This window comes from Sebastes umbrosus, chromosome 9, assembly GCF_015220745.1.
Source record: "Sebastes umbrosus isolate fSebUmb1 chromosome 9, fSebUmb1.pri, whole genome shotgun sequence".
NCBI classification, from domain to species: domain Eukaryota; kingdom Metazoa; phylum Chordata; class Actinopteri; order Perciformes; family Sebastidae; genus Sebastes; species Sebastes umbrosus.
The window spans coordinates 15,532,481-15,553,457 of NC_051277.1; the positions used below are offsets into that span (position 1 = coordinate 15,532,481).

The 20,977-nt window shown below is 43.2% G+C and overlaps 1 protein-coding gene across 3 annotated transcripts in view; it reads right to left on the reverse strand.

The window, feature by feature from the left end:
* LOC119494089 (protein diaphanous homolog 1-like) overlaps positions 1-20,977 on the reverse strand; it is a 111,616-nt gene that overhangs the window by 21,391 nt on the left and 69,248 nt on the right. For all 3 annotated transcript variants that reach the window (XM_037779702.1, XM_037779701.1, XM_037779703.1), the window contains one exon: positions 15-113. In XM_037779702.1, the coding sequence (XP_037635630.1) occupies positions 15-113 (99 nt within the window). The remainder of the gene's footprint in view (positions 1-14; positions 114-20,977) is intronic.

Consider the following 20,977-nt stretch of genomic DNA (forward strand, 5'->3'; position numbering starts at 1 on the left):
ATCTGTGGACTTACAAAGGTTCTGTGCGCACTTTCCGTCAAGAATCTTCAGCTCCTTCACCTTCTTCTTCTGCAGCTGCTTCTTTTCGTCTCCGCCATCCTGCTCCTTTTTGGCTGGAGAGATGGATAGAGAAATGGGGCGTTTGGTGATAATATTCAGAGAAGGACAGAAGAAAGAGGAGATTGTTAGAAATCACATTTCTTGGTAACTTTAGTACAGTTGGATATGAAAAAAAAAGTAAAGTTGGAAAGAAGGGCAGTGGTTAATTCAGTGGCTTCTGTAATAGAGAGAGAAGTGGATAAGAGGGATGGACAGAGGGCCTATGTGATGGCTATAAAAAGTGACAGACTTGGCACAGCCTTCACTTTTTTCATTCCCTCCCAACTGTATGGTGTCATGGAGGTGTTAGGATTATTGTATCAGTGGCCTTGGGGTATGATGGAACTGCTATGAAATGGCTGTAACACTGGGGGAAAGACATCCCTGGTGTGTGCGTGGGTCTGATAAATACGGTCAGACGTTTGTCAGCTGTAAGGCATTTAAAGTTTTGCAATCAGCTTACACACATGCATACAGTACATTCTATCACACACAGACACACACTTGACAGAAACGCCTCACATTAACTTGCTCTGACAAGGTCAGGATTGTGACTGTAAGGATGTGTCAGCGTGTCGGGGGGGGGGAATGTGCACTGGATGAGAATTAGGAGTGAAAGATGAGCAAGCACATGGGTTTGACCACCTGATAGTCCTCTTTACACAAGGTCAGCAGACTGTACTGGATGTCACAGTTGCTCACTTGTTTTCTGAAAGTGTACTGTGAATGTGCAGTACAAATACTGTAGTTGATCAACAAAAAAATGTCATTGACAAAACTGATAATCAACCGTTTAGTCATTTAAGTCATTTAACAGTATGTAGAGCAAACGTTTTCTGGTTACAGATTCTCAAATGGGAATACTTTCTTTTATTTCTATTATGACTGTGGGTCAGAAAATGAATTTTGAGAGACTGTTCTTGGCTGAGGTAACTTGAGATGAGCACTTGACATGTTTCCTATACACAATCTGAATATTAATTTATATAAAACAGTATTTACCTTAGCTGTAATATACATAAATAACAATGGAACAGGTATTGGAAAAAAAAGAAGTATGTCTCTGTCTCAATGCCACAACTATTCCTGTTCACCCAGTACTAAAAATCGTATAAGAAACAATGGTCTCAACCAGTCCTCAACCATCAGTACTGTCTGTATACTGCAGCTAAAACTTTGATAAACAATGGGGGATCTATACTGCCCCATTTTTTTTTGCAGTCTCTCTTTATGTCTCTCTATGTGGCCTTGTCCATGTCTTATCTTTGTAAAAACCAGACAGTAACAGGAAACAAGAGTCACTGTCTGGAAAACAGCCAGGAAGAGTGCTGCTGGTTTAGCATGTACAGTACGAGAAGGCTGTCTCTTTGTCACTTCTGTCTGAAACACACAGACAAACAATACAAATCAAAATCATCTCCTGTGTGCTGGGAAGCCCACCTGTTTCCCGGTGATGACCTCATGTAATGACATCAGAAGCTAAAATTAAGTGCAAGGTTATCTGGACTGAAACTGCTGTAACTACTGTAAATGATGACTAAATGTTGTAGAGACAGACCTACATACGGCTGCTTGATTACCAGTGTTACTAATAATATTCATTATCCATTGTAATTTAGGTTTACCTAACCCCCAGCTCTCTGTACTGTATATGAGGCCTTATTTTTTCACTTCCACCATCTTGTCCCACAATCTGTCCACATTCAACTGCAGTCTGTTAGTGAAGTAGTCTCATTCATTCAATCAGCAACACTGTAAGTATTCTCCACACAGACACGGAGATAGCCACTACAGCATAACAACACATTCATCCATCTGCCCATCCTTCCATATGTCCAGTCAAACAGTGCTTTGTCTCTATGTGAGAGGCCAGTCAGTCGGACAGTCTGTTAACGAGTCCAGGCCTCTTAATGAGCTCCTCATCTCTCCATTTAGAACACACTTACACACACAAAACAGTCAGTCAGTCAGCCAGTCAGCCAGTCAGCGGCCTCAATAAGTCCCATTGTTTCACTCAGTATCAGCTTCAGCTTTATGAAACTCCTCTCTCACAATCATCCACCACTTGTGTCTAAATTTTGACTCAAACCGTAAAGCAATATGATCTGTTAAGTTTGTTCTCCTACCGATTGCAGACCATATGTGTTATATATCAGTATAATCAACTTTGTGTATCACTACCATGAATCAAAAATACTATTGTGTGTCCGACGCTACAGCCATAGTCCCTGCTGAGAGCAGGAAACCACAACAGGAAGTCACCCATTACACACACACAGGGTAGGAAAATCCTTCAGGACATCTGAGAGGAAACAACATAAATATCTCCACACAAACACATAAACACAGCAAGTCACAGCTGAAAGGTTAGGAACAGACTCAAAGGAAGTGACAAGCATCTACAAATAAACATCTCGGGGCAGAGACATGAACAGAGACTGATGACCGAAACTAATCCACTTCTTCAAGACAGAAAATTAGACCATTTAGCAGACGCTTTTGTCCAAAGCGACGTACATCTGAGTGTTCGTACAACACAAGCAAGGAGATACATATATCAAAATATCAGTACGAGCTTAATCTTGTTCACACTGTGTGTATACATATAATTATGAACATGCAGACTTGTGCAAAGACAGACAAGTACACATGCTACAGCCCAGATGAACGTCTAATCTATACTACTCTTATAGTATATAATCTCAAGGACTGGTAATCCAGTTAGTCTGGGACAAGACTGGTGACCTAGTGACGGCATCATGTCACTAGGTCAGTGTGTGCCTGTGTGTGTGTGTATCCCAGAGAGATGGAGAGCCTGTGAGGGAGCATGTGTGTGTGTGTGTGTGTGTGTGTGTGTGTGTGTGTGTGTGTACATCCGTGCTATAACAGCTACAGAGCCAGCTGCGCTCTAGCCAATGGAATCAGGCGCAGCTCTGTTGACATCATGGCTGATTCATAAAATGGGGTCTGGTGTGCAGATTGTAAAATGGCTGCTCTGTGGTTTCCACATGCACAGCCAGCCAGGCTCGATTCATTTGTGAGCCGATGGCACCTCTAGTGGCGGCTATGGAGCACTGCGCCATGTTGCACTTAGTCATAGTGGGGGAGGAGAAGAGATGACAGAGGCAGAACATGTGTGGCCAGACACGCACAAAATACATACACAAGCACATACAAACACACTAGTGGAGCGCTGGCATCTTTAACATCCACATGTTTTATCGTCCCAGATGTCTTTTTGTTATACCCTCACACAAAGAAGGCCCCTTTTGTGGAAACAAATCACTACCACCCCAACCACCACATACACACACACACTTCTCCTTTCCTGGAACACTCCCCCCCCCCGTCTCCCCAACAGCTGCTTGGCACTGAGAGATGAAGAGGGGGTAGGCCTCTGTGTGTGTGTGTGTGTGTGTGTGTGTGTGTGTGTGTGCCTGTGCACGCAGACAAGCATGTGTTCGTCATGAAAGAAAAACTAAATTCTTCCATTTCTGACTGCTGTTTCTAATTAAGTGGAAAGAGAGAAGCAGAGACGTGGAGGGGGAGAGGAGGCGAAGGAATCATGAGGAGCCAAGTCATGCAGAGGTCTCAGTCAATATATAACTAAGTGTGTGAGTGAGAGTGTGTGTTTGTGTGTGCATGTGTGCGTGTGTGTGTGTCTCTGTCTGCACAAAGAGGAGTCTGTTTATCAGTCAGCAGACCTGAGTGTGTCCTTCACCCCCCCCCCCTCCATCCTATTCCCTTCCTCTCTCGTTCCCTCACTCCTTAAAAGGAGAAAATGTGTGGTGGAGAAGTTGATGGGTGTCCAGGCTCAGAGAAAGGAAGGAAAAATAGAAAAACACGGATGGAGAGAAAGAAAAGAAGAACAAGATATACAGGAACACAAAGAGAGAGACAAACAAAAGAGGAAAAAATGTACACTCTTTCATCCCTGTCCACTCTGAACTCCACTCAAAGAATAGTTTCAGTCCTCTCTCAGAAAGCACATCCTCTCCTCTTTTCAATCTCTTCTCCTGTCTTTTCATGTGGTCTATTCATCCTCTCATCACCACTCCCTGTTTGTGGAGCGCGGCAGTTTATTTTTAACCCACTAAAAGCTTTCAGATGATGTGCTCTATTGTGTATCTGTGGCGCTGTGTGAATGTGTTTTTCATGGGCCCTCTTGTGGAAAGACAGGAGAAAAGCACCACATTAACTTTTATATAACTTCAAACTAACTTTTTTCCATTCAGCATTCCAGGGCTGGAGATTGTGTAAACTGAAACAGAGTGGGAGAGGGTTTAAAGTTTCAACATCAATATCTCGGGGGGTGAGCTGTTCTTTGGAAAAAGTTGCTGAGGTTGCCCAATTGAAAGAACCACACAGAGACACAAACAAATCTTTTGCCAACTTTTAACATCAACAAAGACCGAGCACATTTCAGGGAAACTTAATAAGAAAATGTTTTTGGTTTTAGAAGGTTTGCTTTAAAGTATTAACACTAACAGGGGAATGAGACAAAGAGAAAAAGAAAGGGAGGGGAGCATGAAGGTCTTTGTCTAAACTAAACAGAAGGGCAAAACTATGGCAGACAGAAGGACAGCTGTAGCCTTGGTCCCTTTAAACTTTAAATGTCCAACATGCTGTCACTCTCTATATAAGAGTGTGTGCGTGTGTGCTACAATGTGAGCAAGTTGGACAGAAGAAGAATAAGGGGGTTTCCACGGTAACCTGGGTCTGAAAGAGCCCCTTCATCCTGTTTTTCACTGTGAAAGGAAATGAGGAGAAAAAAAAAAATTCCTGACTGTGTGTGTATGTGTGAGTGTGTATGTGTCTGTGTGAAAAGGACCAGATGGCAGGGTGGGGCAGTGAGGAGGGGGGACGGGGGCAGGATGTGGGAGGGCCAGGATGCAGGGGGAGGGAATGTGGGAGGGGTTAGGACCGTGCTCACTTGCGCTCCCCTGGTGCATGAACAGTGTAACTGCAGCTTACATTTTCTGCTCTGAACTAAGTTGGGTATTATCACACTACATTTTGCTTTAAAAACATAAAAAAACAACCAATATATATAGCTAAAAATATACAGAGAATCTAGAATTTAGTTTTGTTTTACCATCTGCTGATTAGACTTGGCCTGATGGCTCTAACTAACACACTTTTTACAAAGACCAAAGGGCACCACACTTCTGAAATTTTGTTTTCAAAAGGAGGTGCCCAAAAAATATTTTTAATCTCCAGCATGTAAAAAATAAGAATGTAAGAATGTTTATTAGAATGTAAAAAAAACACTTGCTTATTTAATGGTCTACAAGTATAATAACTTATACATATATTCTTCTTGATTAAATTCAAAATTAACATCAAATAGCTCTGGGTCTTTGTCATTCAATGTTGGCAACATGGCATCTTGTATAAGGTCCAATCAGTAATGTTTTAACATATAGATTAAAGGTATATTTGAGGATTTTGACTGTTAAATTGTTAGACAGTGTATTAAATGGCTTGTCAATTAATCTCATGGAGAAAGCAGGTTCTGAAATTTGATTATTTGTTTACATTTGGATGGCAGACAACTTCAATATACTTTAAACTGGAAAAGCTCTATAGGTACAATAATCTACCACAGGCTTTGAATGCTGACTCGCTGAAAAATAAATTTTTCTATATTATCCTTGAACTCAAAAAATATAAAAATCACAATTTGAGATATTTATTATGCGTATTATTAAAAAGTAATATTCTAGTGTAGTGTTTTATATAGTAGCATGTCTTTTTAATCTAAATGTATTGACTACAGGAGGCACAAAGTGTGGGTCCTTCAGTGAGGTTACTGTTTATGTGTGGAGCCACAGTGCCCTCCATTGGACAAATTGGTGTACTGCTACTAGATGACATTGGGCTGACAAACCCCTACACCTGGATGCATTGTTTATTACCTTCAGACTCCATCTCATGCACCATCCCAGTTGTGTATGTGTGTGTAAGAGAGAGAGAGAGAGAGAGAGAGAGAGAGAGAGAGAGAGAGAGAGAGAGAGAGAGAGAGAGAGAGAGAGAGAGAGAGAGAGAGAGAGTGAACATGTGTGTGTGTGTGTTTTGTGAAAGAAAGAGAGAGGACAAAAGAAAGAACATATTGATTGTGTATGTGTGTGTGTGTGTGTATATGTGATGTTTTAGGGGGTACATACGAGGGAGGCGGAGGTGGAAAAAGTGTGTGGAAGTGTGAGAGGGGGCAGAGGTTTGGAAACCGTGGGTCTCTATGTGTGTGTGTGTGTTGGGTGTGTGCGTGCCAGTGTTGTTCTCTCAGGGCCAATCTGACCTCTCTATGCTCTTCTGGCCATGAAGGTCTTCAGCGATGACGCACACACGGCACGCAACGGCTTCGCTGATGAGACACACATACACACACACCCGGAGTATGCTGCCTGCATTGCTGATAAGGTGCATTACAGTCGGCACACCGACACAGCACTACCTTGAACTCGAATTCACACTTGCTGAAACCACACAAACAGCCCATAAATCCCCATAGCAAATAACAGAGGACACAGACAGAACCCCCCCCCACCACCTCACACACACACACACACACACACAAGGAGAGGTGAGCTGCTGGTGTGCTTATTAAATCAGTCCTATATCAGCCAGTCTCCTTGGGACAGCAGAAAAGATTTACTACAGCAATTACACAGGCTAATTACAAGGAGGAGAGAAAGAGGGAGCGAGGGAGAGCTACAGAGTGTAAAGGAGGAGAGAAGGAAATCAAATCAAAAGGAGCGAGAGCAAATAAAGGTGTGAAAACTGAGACGATGAGAAAGCAAATAACGGGGAGAGAGATAGAGAGAAGTTAGTTTAAAGGACAAAGACGATGAGGATGTGACCTTGGAGCCAGTCACAACACCTGAGCCTTGAATGGGGCATATGGAGACAACGCACAAGGTTCAAACTCATAAACCAGCTGTGTGTGTGTGTATGTGCCAGACTGACTAACTGAGTGACTCACTGAGTAAGTAGTTTTTCCTTGTGGTACTCTGGTAGTCTGTGTGGCGCTTTGGTGTTTGTTATTCACAGTGTGGATGTCCTTGACGCTGCACTGGCCTTCACAGCACAGTGCTCCCTCTACGGGGAGGAGAGTGAATTACATCATTAAGCAGGCTCGCTCACTGTTATGCTGGGTATCAATCAACCCCGATCCTCGTTTCTAGCGCTGTAGATGACATGCAGTGACATTTGCAGACACTTTACTTATGTGTGTGCGTGAAGACTGACGGATGAGATTAGAATTCTTACAGACAGCTATGTGTGAAGGTCTGACGATCTTTCATATTTGAATATAGCCTTGAAGAGTAGCAATTAAAAACTGCTAATAACTTGATACTTCATCATTCCCATTAGGGAAAGATGAGTTTGCACCCCCACCTTACCTTCACTCAACAGGGTGGGGGGTTTCAAAAGCGCTTGCTCGTGCACACTTCATCCTGTCAGATGCTTGAACTCAGGTCATGCAGTTGAATGTTACTCTCTCTATGTACAGTGCCAGCTGCCAGCCAAATGTACTGACATTTCCCTCCTTCTCAAGTGTACTGTCCATCCTGACCGCTTCTATGACATATGCACAACCATGCAGAAAGTCTCATTTACATGAGCACAGAGGTGGAAATGAAAACTTATAAATTGGGTTTCTATCTCAATTAAAAAGTTAGATGAACTGTAACACACATGCACCCCATGAGGCCCATTTTGCCCTGGGCAAAAAGGATTAGGTGCCGCGCTCCTGTCAGCCCTCAAATATTCATTATTACCTTATGGAGAGATAGCAGACAGAGAGCGAGTGGGAGCAAGACGGAGCTAGAAAAAGGGAGAGTGCAAAAAAAGAGTGCATGAGTAAGTGATAGAGAGGCACTTTATGAATACAAGCAGTTCTGACTTATGCAAAGCGGACTAGATGAAAGGAGGACGGAGAAAAATGGAGGTCTACACGGTGTCATGCCATGGAGGACAGTTAAAAGCTCGTTGCAGGACTGGAGCACACACTCATCCTCTGTTAATCCCTCAGTTTCTGTCCTCTCGTCTCCAACCATCCATCCCTTCACTCGTCTTTATCTCTGCTTCAGTGATGAGGACAAAGGAAAGCACTCACTCATTTGCTCCCTCCCTCCCCAGCGCTCTCCCTCCCTCCTTTCTCCTTCTCTTGGTCTCTTCAGGCGAGGCTCGCAGGCCTGATTAGCAATTGTGACTTGACCGCATGGTGGAAAGATTGGCACACATGCACAAACACACACAGGACACACATATGCGCACGCACACACACACATATGTGGCAAAGAGGAGCACAAGGGCCAGTTTTGCTAGGTCTAATTACCCCCTGAGCAAGGCCCGGAGACAATGATGATGCTGGAGAGGAGGAGGGAGTTTTGCCTTTTCTAATGTCAGCCATCGCTCGCAGGACATACACACTCACAGATACTTCAGAAAGTGTATCTGTCTGGAGGCAAAAAAAGATTGGGCTGTTTTCTGGTGCTTGTCACTATGGTGTGTTTTTTCAGCCAACATGTTAATATGACCAAGCCAAGGAAACTAGAGACGAGAGGAAAAAAATAAAAGGAAAAAGGGGATATGTGGAGAGCAATGCTGCAGGAGAGCTAAAGGGGATGAATAGCAAAGTGGAGAAATTGCGAGGGGAGGCAGTACTGTGAGGGAGCAAAAAGGATGAGAGACAAGCATGAGGAGAAAGACAGTGTGATACGGTCAACAGAGTAAGAAGAAAGAGCGTACGACAGCTCAGTTGATGATTAACACACTAGTCATCCATATACATGTAAACCCAAAGTTCCCCCTTTGAACTAGAATTTAGTGTATTTTATTCACAGCCTTGAATTACTAGAAAACCGGAAAGTATACCGATCCTGCAATCCACACTGCTGAGAACACGGCAAGCACTTCTGTGCATTTGTATATGTGAACCTTTCTCTTTGTTGCAAAAGCTTTGGGAAAACTACTGCAGGTGTTTGAAATACATCAATAACGCTGGATCATAGTCAAACTAAGTAGCTGGAGGGGGATGACAACCAGGATCTGGCAACCTCCACCTCTGCGTGGGAACCTGGGGAAAAGTCTCTCTCATCAAATATCTATTGGGGTGCTGCAGGGTTTCCAGTTTGTGAAATCAGTTTTACCCCCATCCCCAAAAGAGAAAAAAAACAACAACAAACCTCCAAATAAACTAAAGTAGAGAAACAGATATTTAAACAGAGAGACAGACGTGCAAATCCTCTCCTACAACATCTGTCTCCTGGCCTCTCTCAGGAATTGGCTGTAGTTAGGGCTAGACAAAAAGACACACATGCATGCACACAAATACACAAACCAAAAACGCACAAAAGTACACACCTAATCCCACCATGTGCTTAGTGAGCCATCAGGGGATGTGTTGCCAATCAGACGGCTATGTGAGGCTGGACGAATGAAAACAATCAAGGAACAACACACAATATGGCTAAGAGACTGGCACGTGTTTGTCCGAGTGACAAAGTGTGTGTACGTGTGTGTGCGTGTTTGTGTGTTTGTGTGATTGAGTTCGCAGATTCAAACACACATAATGCCAACCGGAGACCAGCCTCTGTGCTCACCCAAAGCATTCCTAGAGGGACTGTGTGTGTGTGTGTGTGTGGAGAGAAAGAATCAGTGTTTTAGGATTCACTGCAGCTGTGCACATGTTTGGACGAAAACGTTTGCAAAATGAATGTATTGTAAAGGCCTTTACACACCGGGGGTGTGACGAATAAACAAAATGGAAATGCGAAATACTCGCCTGCGAATACTTTTCATCAAACTATTAATACTGGCAGCGATGCAAATTTTCAACACATTTTCAATAAAAGGTTTGAATAGATTTGCACAGGCAGTGCATCCCAATTTGGGATCCCACTGACCCAAAGCAACATCTAGCAGTCTGTCTGAGGTAAATTGTTGTAAAGCCTAAACTACTGTAAGATATTTTAGTTTCCCTTTAGCAAAATGCTTTTATTGTGAAAGGTAAGAAGAGAAGTGGTGGATTTGGTAAGCGCTGCCTTTGTCAAGGTTGAAAGGAGTAATAAAGTTTGTCGTCTTGGGTTTGGACCGTGAATATGGATCAGACTACGGAGCCTTTGATGCCTTTATTCACGGTGTGAAAGCTCAGAAAAATTAACCTTGCTCAGAAAAAAAAATTGTGTCACTTTTTCGTGACGTAATATTCGCATTCTGTGTGAGAGTACAGTACTCATGAAAAAACAACAGTTCGGAAAAATAATGTATATTGACGTGTGAATTAATCGCACGGAAAAAGCACCCTAATGTGTAAAGGCTGCCGTCTTAATCAATATCAGTTTAAGTGTACGCTATATTTAGAATATTTTTGCCAGTTTACCTTGCCGTGAGACAGCTATACAGTGTATGTTACAGACGGGGAACTGAAGCCGTTATCTATGCTCTCCCCATGGCAACCTGACTCCATCGAAAGAAACTGTAATTTTACCTCAAAGAGCATGGGAGTTGCTGGTCTATCACTGCCTTGATTGGTTAGTTTGTTTTGTGACTTTGGTTAGTTTGGACACACCAAAGTCACACAATAGCACAAACAAACTAACCGATCGAGGCAGCAGTACAACAGCAACCCCCGTGATCTGCGAGGTAAAATTATAGGTTTTTGTCAATGTAGTCTGGTGGCATTGAAGAGAGCATTGATAGATACAACAGCTTGAGGTCCCTGAAGTGTCTGACGGCAAGGTAAAGCAGTGAAAATATTTTATATAAAGCGTACACTGTTGCTTTTTTGTGACGTAATATTCGCGTTCCGTGTACACTGCGTGTTCCACTGTACATTACTTATGACAAAAACAACAGCTCGAAAAAATATAAATACGTGTGAATTAATCGCATGGAAAAACACCCCTAGTGTGTAAAGGCCTTACGGATTAGCTGTGCTGCCCTGCAGAGCTACTGCATGTTCAACTTGCAGGTTGACCTGGACGTCATTTTTTTTTCTTTAATTATTTAAACAATAGGACAGTAGAGCACTCGTATCCACAATCTCTTCAATAACAGTGCAATGTTATGCTTTAAGTATAGTAGCCAAAACTATGACAATAAGACACAAGCTGTAAACAACTATAATTTGCCTTTAAGGTTTGTCAGTAAGTCAACAGATTGCTCCCCAAAATACTGTAACACAAGACTTTTCTTTATTCTACCTGTTGTTTGTGCTGTGCACTTGTTAGCTAGCATGTGTGTGTGTGTCTTACGAGCGATTGCTCCTCTCTCTGTCTTGTCTTTTCTCACGGCTCAGTGAGTATGTCAGACTGCATTGGCCCTCTTTCAGGAGCTACTGAGAGATGGCAGCACCATTAAAATTTAACCCACTATCTCACCACTCACCACACACTGACAAGAAAGGGGGGGAGCAGATGGCAGAGATCGCCAGGCAGGCATACAAGGATATACAGGCATGTATCTAACCACAGATATGCACACACACACAACCGCACACAAACACACACACCGAGGAGTTTGTGAGATGTGATAGCAAGAGATGGGGAGCGACGGAGCGAAAGATCCTATACAGATGGAAAGTAAAGAATAAGATGGAGCAGATTACCGCTTGGAAACCACACACGAACACACACATCTGATGCATAGACGGCCGCGGAAATGAGTGACATCAATTCAGCGGAGGAAATGGAGAATGTGTATGGGCCTTGCGTCCTATCAGTCTACACTATCCCTCTCTCTAAATCCACATTTCCACACTTTCTATTACTTTCTCCCTCATCAGCTCTGGCTTCTCACTCCCTCGCAGGCAATCCGTCTTTTAGTTTCCCTCCCTCTCCCTTTCTAAATCTATCACTCTTTTTGTTCAATATTTTTTTGACACATTGCTTTTTCATTTTTCTGTCTTCTCTCTCCGTCTCCAGTTTTTGTACCGCTCCCTCTCTCTCTCTCTCTCTTTCTGTTCCTGTCCTTTTCTGCCCCAGTGGAGTGTGGGATAGCAGGCAGTGCTGGGAGGCCTACGGTCTCTTAATTAAGAAGCAAGGCGGAACGAGGCCACAGTTAACAAGGACACACACACAGAGAGAGACAGTTTGCATTGCTTTACTTGTAAGGACCCACATTGTCTACAGGCCCCAGCGTCAAAGTTAACCATCAGCACCACATGCCCGACCTGAGCCCGTGCCCTCTAGCACTAATCTAGACCTGATTCATATCCAAGTCCTAACCCTTAATTTGTACCTTGAAAAAGCTGAGAAATAGACAAAATGTCTGCCTCACAAAGATAGAAGCACAAAAATAGATACACAAGCACTCAGTACATGCACACAAAGAGGAGCAACAGACACTGTTAAAAACTATTGTGCTCAGGTCACACACACACACACTTGCACACACACACACGATTTCCTCTTTCACACATCACAACACCTAATCAGAGGCTGAGGACCTGGGTCGAAATCTGCGGGACTAGGACTCAATCAGCAGCGCAATCAGACACAGGACACACACACACAGCTACAATTACACACAGGGCAGACACACACGTAATAAGCCCTGAGCTGACGGACGAGAGGAAGGCCATTACATTATTCAGTCTACCTCATCACCACTGTAACCAACGCACATACACACGCACAGAGGAGGCGGGATGGAAGCAGCTATTTTGAGAGTGTGTGCGTCCGTTCTCTGCGAAGGTGACTTTGGGCTGGCTGGAGTGGTAATTGGGTACACATACAAATGCCTTTTTCTTTCTCTTCCCCACGTTCGCTTCAAAGTCTCTCTCCCCCCCCTTTTCCTCGCACCATGATCCCTCTCTTTCCCTCACCGCAGCCCCCGAACGTGATTACATTTCCGACATGAGTGAGGGGTGAAGAGAGAGAGAGAGCAGTGGAATGAAGAAAAAGTGAGAGAGACAGATGATTGACTTGGAAAAACAAAGAGAGGGTAGAAAACAGCTCTTGCACTGGACTGAAAAAAAAAAAAAAATCCAAATGCACACACGTACATACATTAGCATTTACCCCCTGCACACTAAAACGCACACCTATATATACATATATATCATTTACTCGGCAGGGGAGCAAGGCAAAGCGGGGGGGAAAATACACGAAATGTCACTCAGACTGTCATCCTGATCTTTTCTATTGAGACGCACGCTCACACACACACACTCACACAAACACACAGTGCAATGGCCATCTCATTTCCGCTCAGACGAGTGACATTTTCTCTCTCTCTTTTTCTATCTCTCCTTCTGCCCTCCGTCGCTGTGGTGATAAAATTAGCATTCCTTTCCCTCCTCTGCTTCTCCCTCCCTCGACGGCTGGACAAGAGGTGAGGACCACAGGGACGGAAGAAAGGAGAGAGAAAGAGAAACAAGAAGTAAGATGGGAACAAAAGAAGACATTAAGAGAAAGAGAGGAAAAAAAGCCTGAGCGAGACGTGAAAGACAAAGAAGCAAACAGAGAGCAGAGTGCGACGGGCAGAGAAAGACAAGGGGTGGTGAGACAAAGACAGTAAGATGCAATGAGAGGGAGCAAGAGAGGAGAAGAAAAATACAGCAAGTGGACAGGATGCAGACTTGTGGAGAGAATGAGGGGGGAAATATACCCTCGAGGGATTCTTATCGCCATGACAACCCTCTCCTGTCTCCTTTGCTGTCCAGTTATATGATGAACTCCTGCTACTTTCGTGGACCTCACCACGGACAAAATATCCTCTTAATATCGCACCCCGATAATCAATTAATTAGCGGTAATAAGTTCCAACATACATTTAATAACTCATTTCAAACTAGGTGTGTATGAAGGAACAACATCAACAGCTGGACAATCATGGTTGAGCTTACTTTGTTTACTCTGCGCACGTCTGCGCAACGTGCGTGCATGTGGGAAGGTGCATAAACCTGCATGTGTGCATGTTTCTACAGGGACAAGGTAGAGGGCCCACAGAGTATAATTAAAAGCCAGAGACACGGAGTCCTTGGGAGCGACTGCAGCAAGAACTTTATGGGGAGAAGGGAAAAAAAGAGGGAGGGAGAAACAGAAAAAAAAAGAAAACTGACCTTTAAAAACACAGTGAGACGGAGAGAAACGGTGAGAGATGAGAGAGGTGTAATGGAAGATGGGACAGTGGGAGATGGACTGAATTAGATTATGCCGAATTGAATGCGGCAAAGAAAGACAGAAAAAAGAAAGTGAGAGAACGAGCAGGAAAGGTAACATTATTGGACTGAGTTGTTTGTGGGGGAGGGCCGGAGGAAGAAGAGGGAGACAAAGAGTGGCAGAGGGACCAAGACAGAGAGAAAGAGAGAGAACGAGAGAATCCTAATCAGAAACCTGAAGAACAAAATAATAAGGCTGCCTGACAGCAAATGTCAGCTCAGGGAGGGTAGCAGATGGAGGTAGAGAGAGAGAGAGACAGAGTGAGATACAGGAAGAAGGGAAGAGGGAGGAGGAGGAGGAGGAAAAGAGGAGAAACAAAACATTCAGAAGGAGACAGGTGGGGCTGGAGTGATGGAGACACTTCCCCATCATTGCTCCCTCCAGGAGGAAGGAATACAATCTTTCTGATGCTAAGAAGCAACACATCGCCAGGAAAGATATTCCCCATCTCCCACTGGAGGGAAACAGAGCCGCCAGGTCAGGCGGGTGAATCCTCATATGATGGTGTATACGTGCGTGCGTAAATGTGTGTGCTTGTACACTAACACATTCACTGCCTGGCTGGGAAATGTTGCCCTTGAGCCAACCTTGACTGCTGTTTCACTCTAGCTAAGCTTTGCTTTAATTCCCAAATCAAAAGCCATCTCTTTCTCGCTGCAATGTTACTTCTTCATCACGACTTGATGATGAGACAGGACCCTGACGGTCTCCAACAACGCTCTTGTAGCTTTCCTCTTTAGCTGTTCAGTACTAGTACTTTAGTCTTTTCCCCAGTACAAGTTCTTCAGTCTTTGCCCGAGTACTAGTACTTCAGTGTTTTTCCCATAGAGATGCAACGCAAACTCATTGATTTATTTAATATCTCCAGTTAAAGGTACAGTGTGTAGGATTTGGTGGCATTTAGTGGTGTGGTTGCAGATGGTTGCAACCAACTGAGCATCTCACTCCTCCCTTTCCAAGACCGCAGTAACGTTAGCTGCCACTTGAAAAACCGTGGTAACGCCGTTCGCCTCGCTAAAGAGGCCATCCTTACCATAATAACACTACTTTGGGAACAACAGAAGACAGACGGCGGCTGACGGTACCACAGGTTTTGCACTCTGTGGCTCACATTACTGCAGTTTCACGAGCATGTCGGAGAACTGCGGCGGCCTTATGGTAACGTAAAAACGCAAAAAGGCTCTTACTAGAGCCAGAGTTTGGTTTGTCTGTTCCGGGCTGCTGTGGAAACATGGCGGAGCAACATGACGGACTATGTAGATATGAAGGGCTCAGGGCTCTAAGGTAACGAAAACACAACAATTCGTAGTTTCAGGTGATTATACACTAATGAAAACATAGTTATGAATATTATATTCCATTTCTGCTGATAGATCCCCCGAAATGTTACACACATAATATATTGGAGAATTTCAATAAGTTTTAAGAACCCGGAGATTGACCAACCACTAATGCTGGAAAAAACAGAAATATGTCTGTTTCTAATCTAAAATGTATTATTCTATTATTAAAGTACTGAACTTTGGCCACAGTCTTTAAAATTTAAACACTCAACAGTGTCAAAAAGCCATGCATTAGTCAGTAGTGAATTAGATAATATATGCATTCTGTTAGGGTGAACATGAGCAATGTGAATGTTAAAAGGAAATACAACTTTAATGAGTTTAACAGTTCTTTCAAGTTAACCTAAGGTCAATGGGGTAGATCCAGGGTTATTCACAGACTCCACTAAAGTGGAACAGATACAGATAATGCACAACATGAAGTTTTAAAACAGCAGTCTAATTGGTCAAAGATGTGTTGTATATGTTGTTATAATTCCCATAAAGCAGAACTGGCCATCAATTGCTATGCCAACTCTTTTATAGATGGGCCATTTTTAGATATAGATAGCAGCTATTAAGGTAATATTCTGGTGTAAATGACCAACAGGTGGCAGATAAAGTTTTAAGCAGCACATATCAATGTTTTATGCTTAACTGAGATTTCCAGGATTCAGAGCTGTGAAGCAGCTTGTCCTGTCAGACTATGAAGCTAACGCTTTCTCAATCTGTTAACATTAGCAATTACTTACCAGTAACTTGTCACTATCAGGGGAAGAACATATGTAGTTGTCAAAAATAAACTTTTGTATGTCATGATCATATTTTCACTTTGAAGTTGAGTTCAATTATACAACTGGATGGATAATTTCCTATTTAATTGTTATTTTCTGTAGTTTTTTACTTAGTTTTGAAAATGAGAACCCTGAGAGCTGACCCTATTGTTTTGGCTTTATAATAAACAATGTATTCCAGTGGGACAAATAAACATAATAAAGTATGTTTATTTGTTTCATGTTAAATGTTGTTGCTAAAAATAAATAAAGACATTTTGGAGGCCACGATGAAAAAGAGAAAACAAAAATCAGTAATTACCCAGATAACTTTTAGAAACTGTCGGGGAATCTTGGAGGAAACAAAATGATATTTGAGGATAGGTTAAAGAGATTTTATTGGGCTCTACATACAAAGTTAGAGTATAGATGTTTAGTTAGTTAAGTTAACTCTAGCTAGGTGGAAATGTCTCCTTTTAACATTAAAGGAACAGTGTTGAGCATTTAGGGGGATCTATTGGCAGAAATGGAATATAATATAATATAATATAATATTAATAAACACATTTACTTTAATGTATCAACACCTGAAAATATGAATCGTTGTGTTTTTGTTAACATAGAATGAGCCGTTTATATCTACATATGGAGGGGGTCCTCTTCACGGAGCCGGCCGCCATGTTTCTACAGTAGCCCAGAACAGACAAACCAAACACCGGCTCTAGAGAGGGAAATTAGCGCTTTCGGATATCCGTAATGTGAACGGTGTTACGGATATCTAAAATTAGAGTTTTGCCTAGTCAAAATAGGATAAGGGATATCTTGAATTCGAGTTTTGACTAGGGAAAAAAGACATTGCAGATATCTCTATTGAATATCCTGTCTAGCTATTAAATGTTAAAACGGCTTGCCATAGCAGCCGCAACATTTAGGAAAGATTTTCACTAGCCGCCACTGGAGTGGCATGACAGTTCCCCAAAAGTGAAGACAAGATATGTATCTTTATCGCCCCCTGGTGGCCGGCTCTTAGTTTAGGGAAGCGCTTGATTTGATATGCAGCGGAGTTTTCTATGAGCGGAGCACGCATTTTAAACGTCAATATCACAGTTGATTATGTTCATTTAATTGTGGGCAGTCAGAATTGTGATCGCAATTAATATTCGATTAACTGTGCAGCCCCAAAATAAAGTACATCTGCTATTTCAACCATCATTGTAAACTATCACAAGTTATGTGACAAATTCAAATGATTCATGCAACATTACATGACGTTACATCACCATTAGAGATTGAAATATCTGAAGAACCATAGCACTCACATTTCCTTTGTAACTGTATAGAGATATTATAAAATCTACACCTAGATATCTTAATCCAAGTATAATAACTGTGCAGTAGATGTTCACATTTGGATTATACTTTAAGGATTAAATGTGAATGGGTATTGCAAATTTCAACCAGGGATGGAAGTCTTGACAATTATCTAAACTTCCCCCTGGGATAATACTGTAGCAGGCATTCATCCCTGAGCTATATCTCTATAAGAAGGTCAAAAAGAGATAGAGGTTATCAACTACTTAAAAAGCTGTCCCCGTATTTCCCCATAAACCACGGTTTCACCATCACACCTAAACCGTCCTCCTCAGTAAGGACATCTTCCCAATCACTTGTTCTCCCGTTCTCTCCCTCCCCTCATCTCTCTCTCTCGCTACACCCAGTGAGTAATGGCGGGAGCAAAGGATAGTGGCAGAGAGCTATAAAAGTGTAATTTGCTCCATTTTCCTTGGGAAACCAAATTCACTTTCTGTCCTGCGTTACAATCTGTTAACATTCAGATGGCCAGCATTGCAGACAGCGCATTACCCGCCTACACTCGCTACTAATGACCCTCCCACAGAGTGCAAACATACACACCCTCACAAGCGAGGAGAGCAAGGACACACAAGCCATGAGTGTATAAAAAGTATATGCGCGTACACACGCCAACACACAACTCTGGTTGTAATGGACTGAGAAAGGGCAAGAGGGGGAGGGAGAAGGGAGAGAGAGAGAGAGGGAGGGATTATAAAGAGAAAAGGTAGATGAAACTCTGTGTAGAGAGGCTAAGTATGTTTCTCTGAATTAAATTAAATAACTTGTTCAAGCTCACTTTTTGCTCCCGAAGGAGGAAAAACAGAGCTATCTCTGCTGCCCCACAAGCCTTTCTCCTCCTCTAATCTGTCCGTCCTCCTCTAATTCTCTCAAAGTCTTGTTCACATGTTCTTTCTCCAGCTTTTCCTTCACTTCTTCCTCCTCCTCTGAGTAAATCTCCCAAACTCTCGCTCTCTAACTCCATCTCTTTGTCTCCTTGTTCACTTCTTCCATGCCTGTCTCTCTCCTTCCCTCACTGATTCGCCAATTCGCTCTCACACTCTCATAGCAATCCTTTCTCTCTCTCTCTCTGTCTCTCTCTCTATCCCTCTCCTCCATTTCCACCACTCCTCTCTCAGGGAGCTAATAGCCTCCTCCTTTGTTCTTGGAGAACAGCGGGGAACAATGGCGGAGTGGGGCTTGTCGTTGTGGCAACAGGCATGAGACAAGAGAGAGAGAGGGAGGGAGACAAAGAAGAAAGGCAGAGAGAGAAAGAGCAAGCACAGAGGGGATGCTGGTTGTTAGCCGGGCGGCAGGGAAGCGAGCGCTGGCTAATTACACTCGTTTCTATGCACACCGCAATTAAACCCTGATGCACACACATACGCCGCCCGCGCTCAGAATATCCATCGCCAGCCACACATGCACACACACACACACACGCTCGCTCTGCAACATCAGAGAGAAAGAGCGAGCAAGAGAGGAGGTGGCAGAGAGGCAAAAAGGGGGAGTTTGGGAAGGAAAAGAAAAGAAATGACAAGAAAAGACTGAGGCTATTTTAAATCAATGCTACGGTTCTCTCAAGTAGCAGACAGTAAAAGTTCATTAAACTTCTAGCTCAAACACAATCAGCCTCATCAAATCTATTTAAAAACTGTACGCTGACATTTAGGTATGAGATGGCACAGTGACCTCTTCACACCCACACCCGCCACCATCTATCCATCGATCTAATAGTCAAACACCACATACCAGCTAACCAACAGATGCTGTATTGTCACCAGCTGGCTCAGTTTCAATACTCATATATATATTAACTCTCCCGCTTTCTTTTAACAGTTGTTTTCTCTCTCACTCTGCATCTACCATCAGTTAATCAGCTCATCTGGCTCCATCTCTTCACAGGATGATCTCCCCTCTCTCCAGAGATGAAGAGCTTTAACTTCACACAAATTAACAAAGCGGGGAATGGTGGAGGGAGTGAAGGAGAAAATGTCAAGAGAGAAAGAGCAAGAGAGGTGGAAATGGGGAGACTTGCATCCAGGTCACACCACCCTGTAGGGTAGAATTTATCCTCTGCCTCATAAACACCCCTTCCCAGCTTCCTTCATCCTTCTATCCATGCCCTAACACTCTTTTCCATTAACGCACGTCTCGGAAAAACATGTGTTCCACGCTGTCTGCCTGTCCGTTCTATTATTCATGCAGTTTAATGCTTGCCCAAAGTGTGTGCATGTGTGCCTTAAGAGCGCTGGAAGTTCACGTTAAAGAGCAGGAACGTGTCGGTACATGTCTGAAGACCAGCTGATGTGTTGGTCGCATTGAGCATTCAAAGAGCAGCCAAAGAATGTGCACGTGTGTGTGTGCACGGCACACGCATACCAATATGCACACTAAAAGCACAACTTCACACAGCAGCATGAACACACACACACACACAGACGCAGGGTGCCAATGAGGCAGATGAGGAGTGAAAGGAGTCACATTAAACAGCCAAACTTGTCCTGTTTCGCTTTCATAGCCCCAGTCCATTTTCATAATGCATTAAAAACCACCGCTGAGAAGAGAGGGAGACATGGAAAGGAGTGGAGAAAGATGAGGAGGGTAGGGGGGGGTAGAGGAGGGATGGAGACAGAGAGAGAGAGATGGAAAAGAGGGGAGAGGGGACAAGAAACATTCTCAAAGTAATCTAAAGCTGGTGGATGTATGGGGGTGCGAGGAAACAAGATAAGGATGAAGGGAATGGAGGAGTAAGAAAAGAGAGCTCGTCTCAGAGGCAAGATATGGGAATAGAAAGTGTCTGATAGAGGCACAGACAGATTAGGGAGGTGGATAAAAGCAGATGGGATGCACTGATAAAACAAGTAAGGATGACGGCGAGAGATGGGGAACATGATTTAGTCACAAACTTTGATTGTGTGTGTTATGAATGCATGTGGGTTTCTTTTTGTGTGTGTGTTTGTAGCGCTCTATGATGTGTGTGTGGTTGTACAGTGGCAAGGGGCAGAAGGTTCTCTGTTTCAGCACCAGCAGGCTGATGAGAGTTTGGGGCCAAACAGCCTGGAGGCAGAGCTGGCCTTGTTACTCTCGCTCTCTCTTTTTCTCTCTCTCTTTCACACAAACAAACACACAATCACAAATTTAACACAGCTACGGCCACTGTAACAAACCAAGCATTTTGAACCTCAGTTCAGAACGATATGGCTTACACAAAAAAATGTTAAAATATTTACTATGAATATCCACTTGTTTTATGAATAAC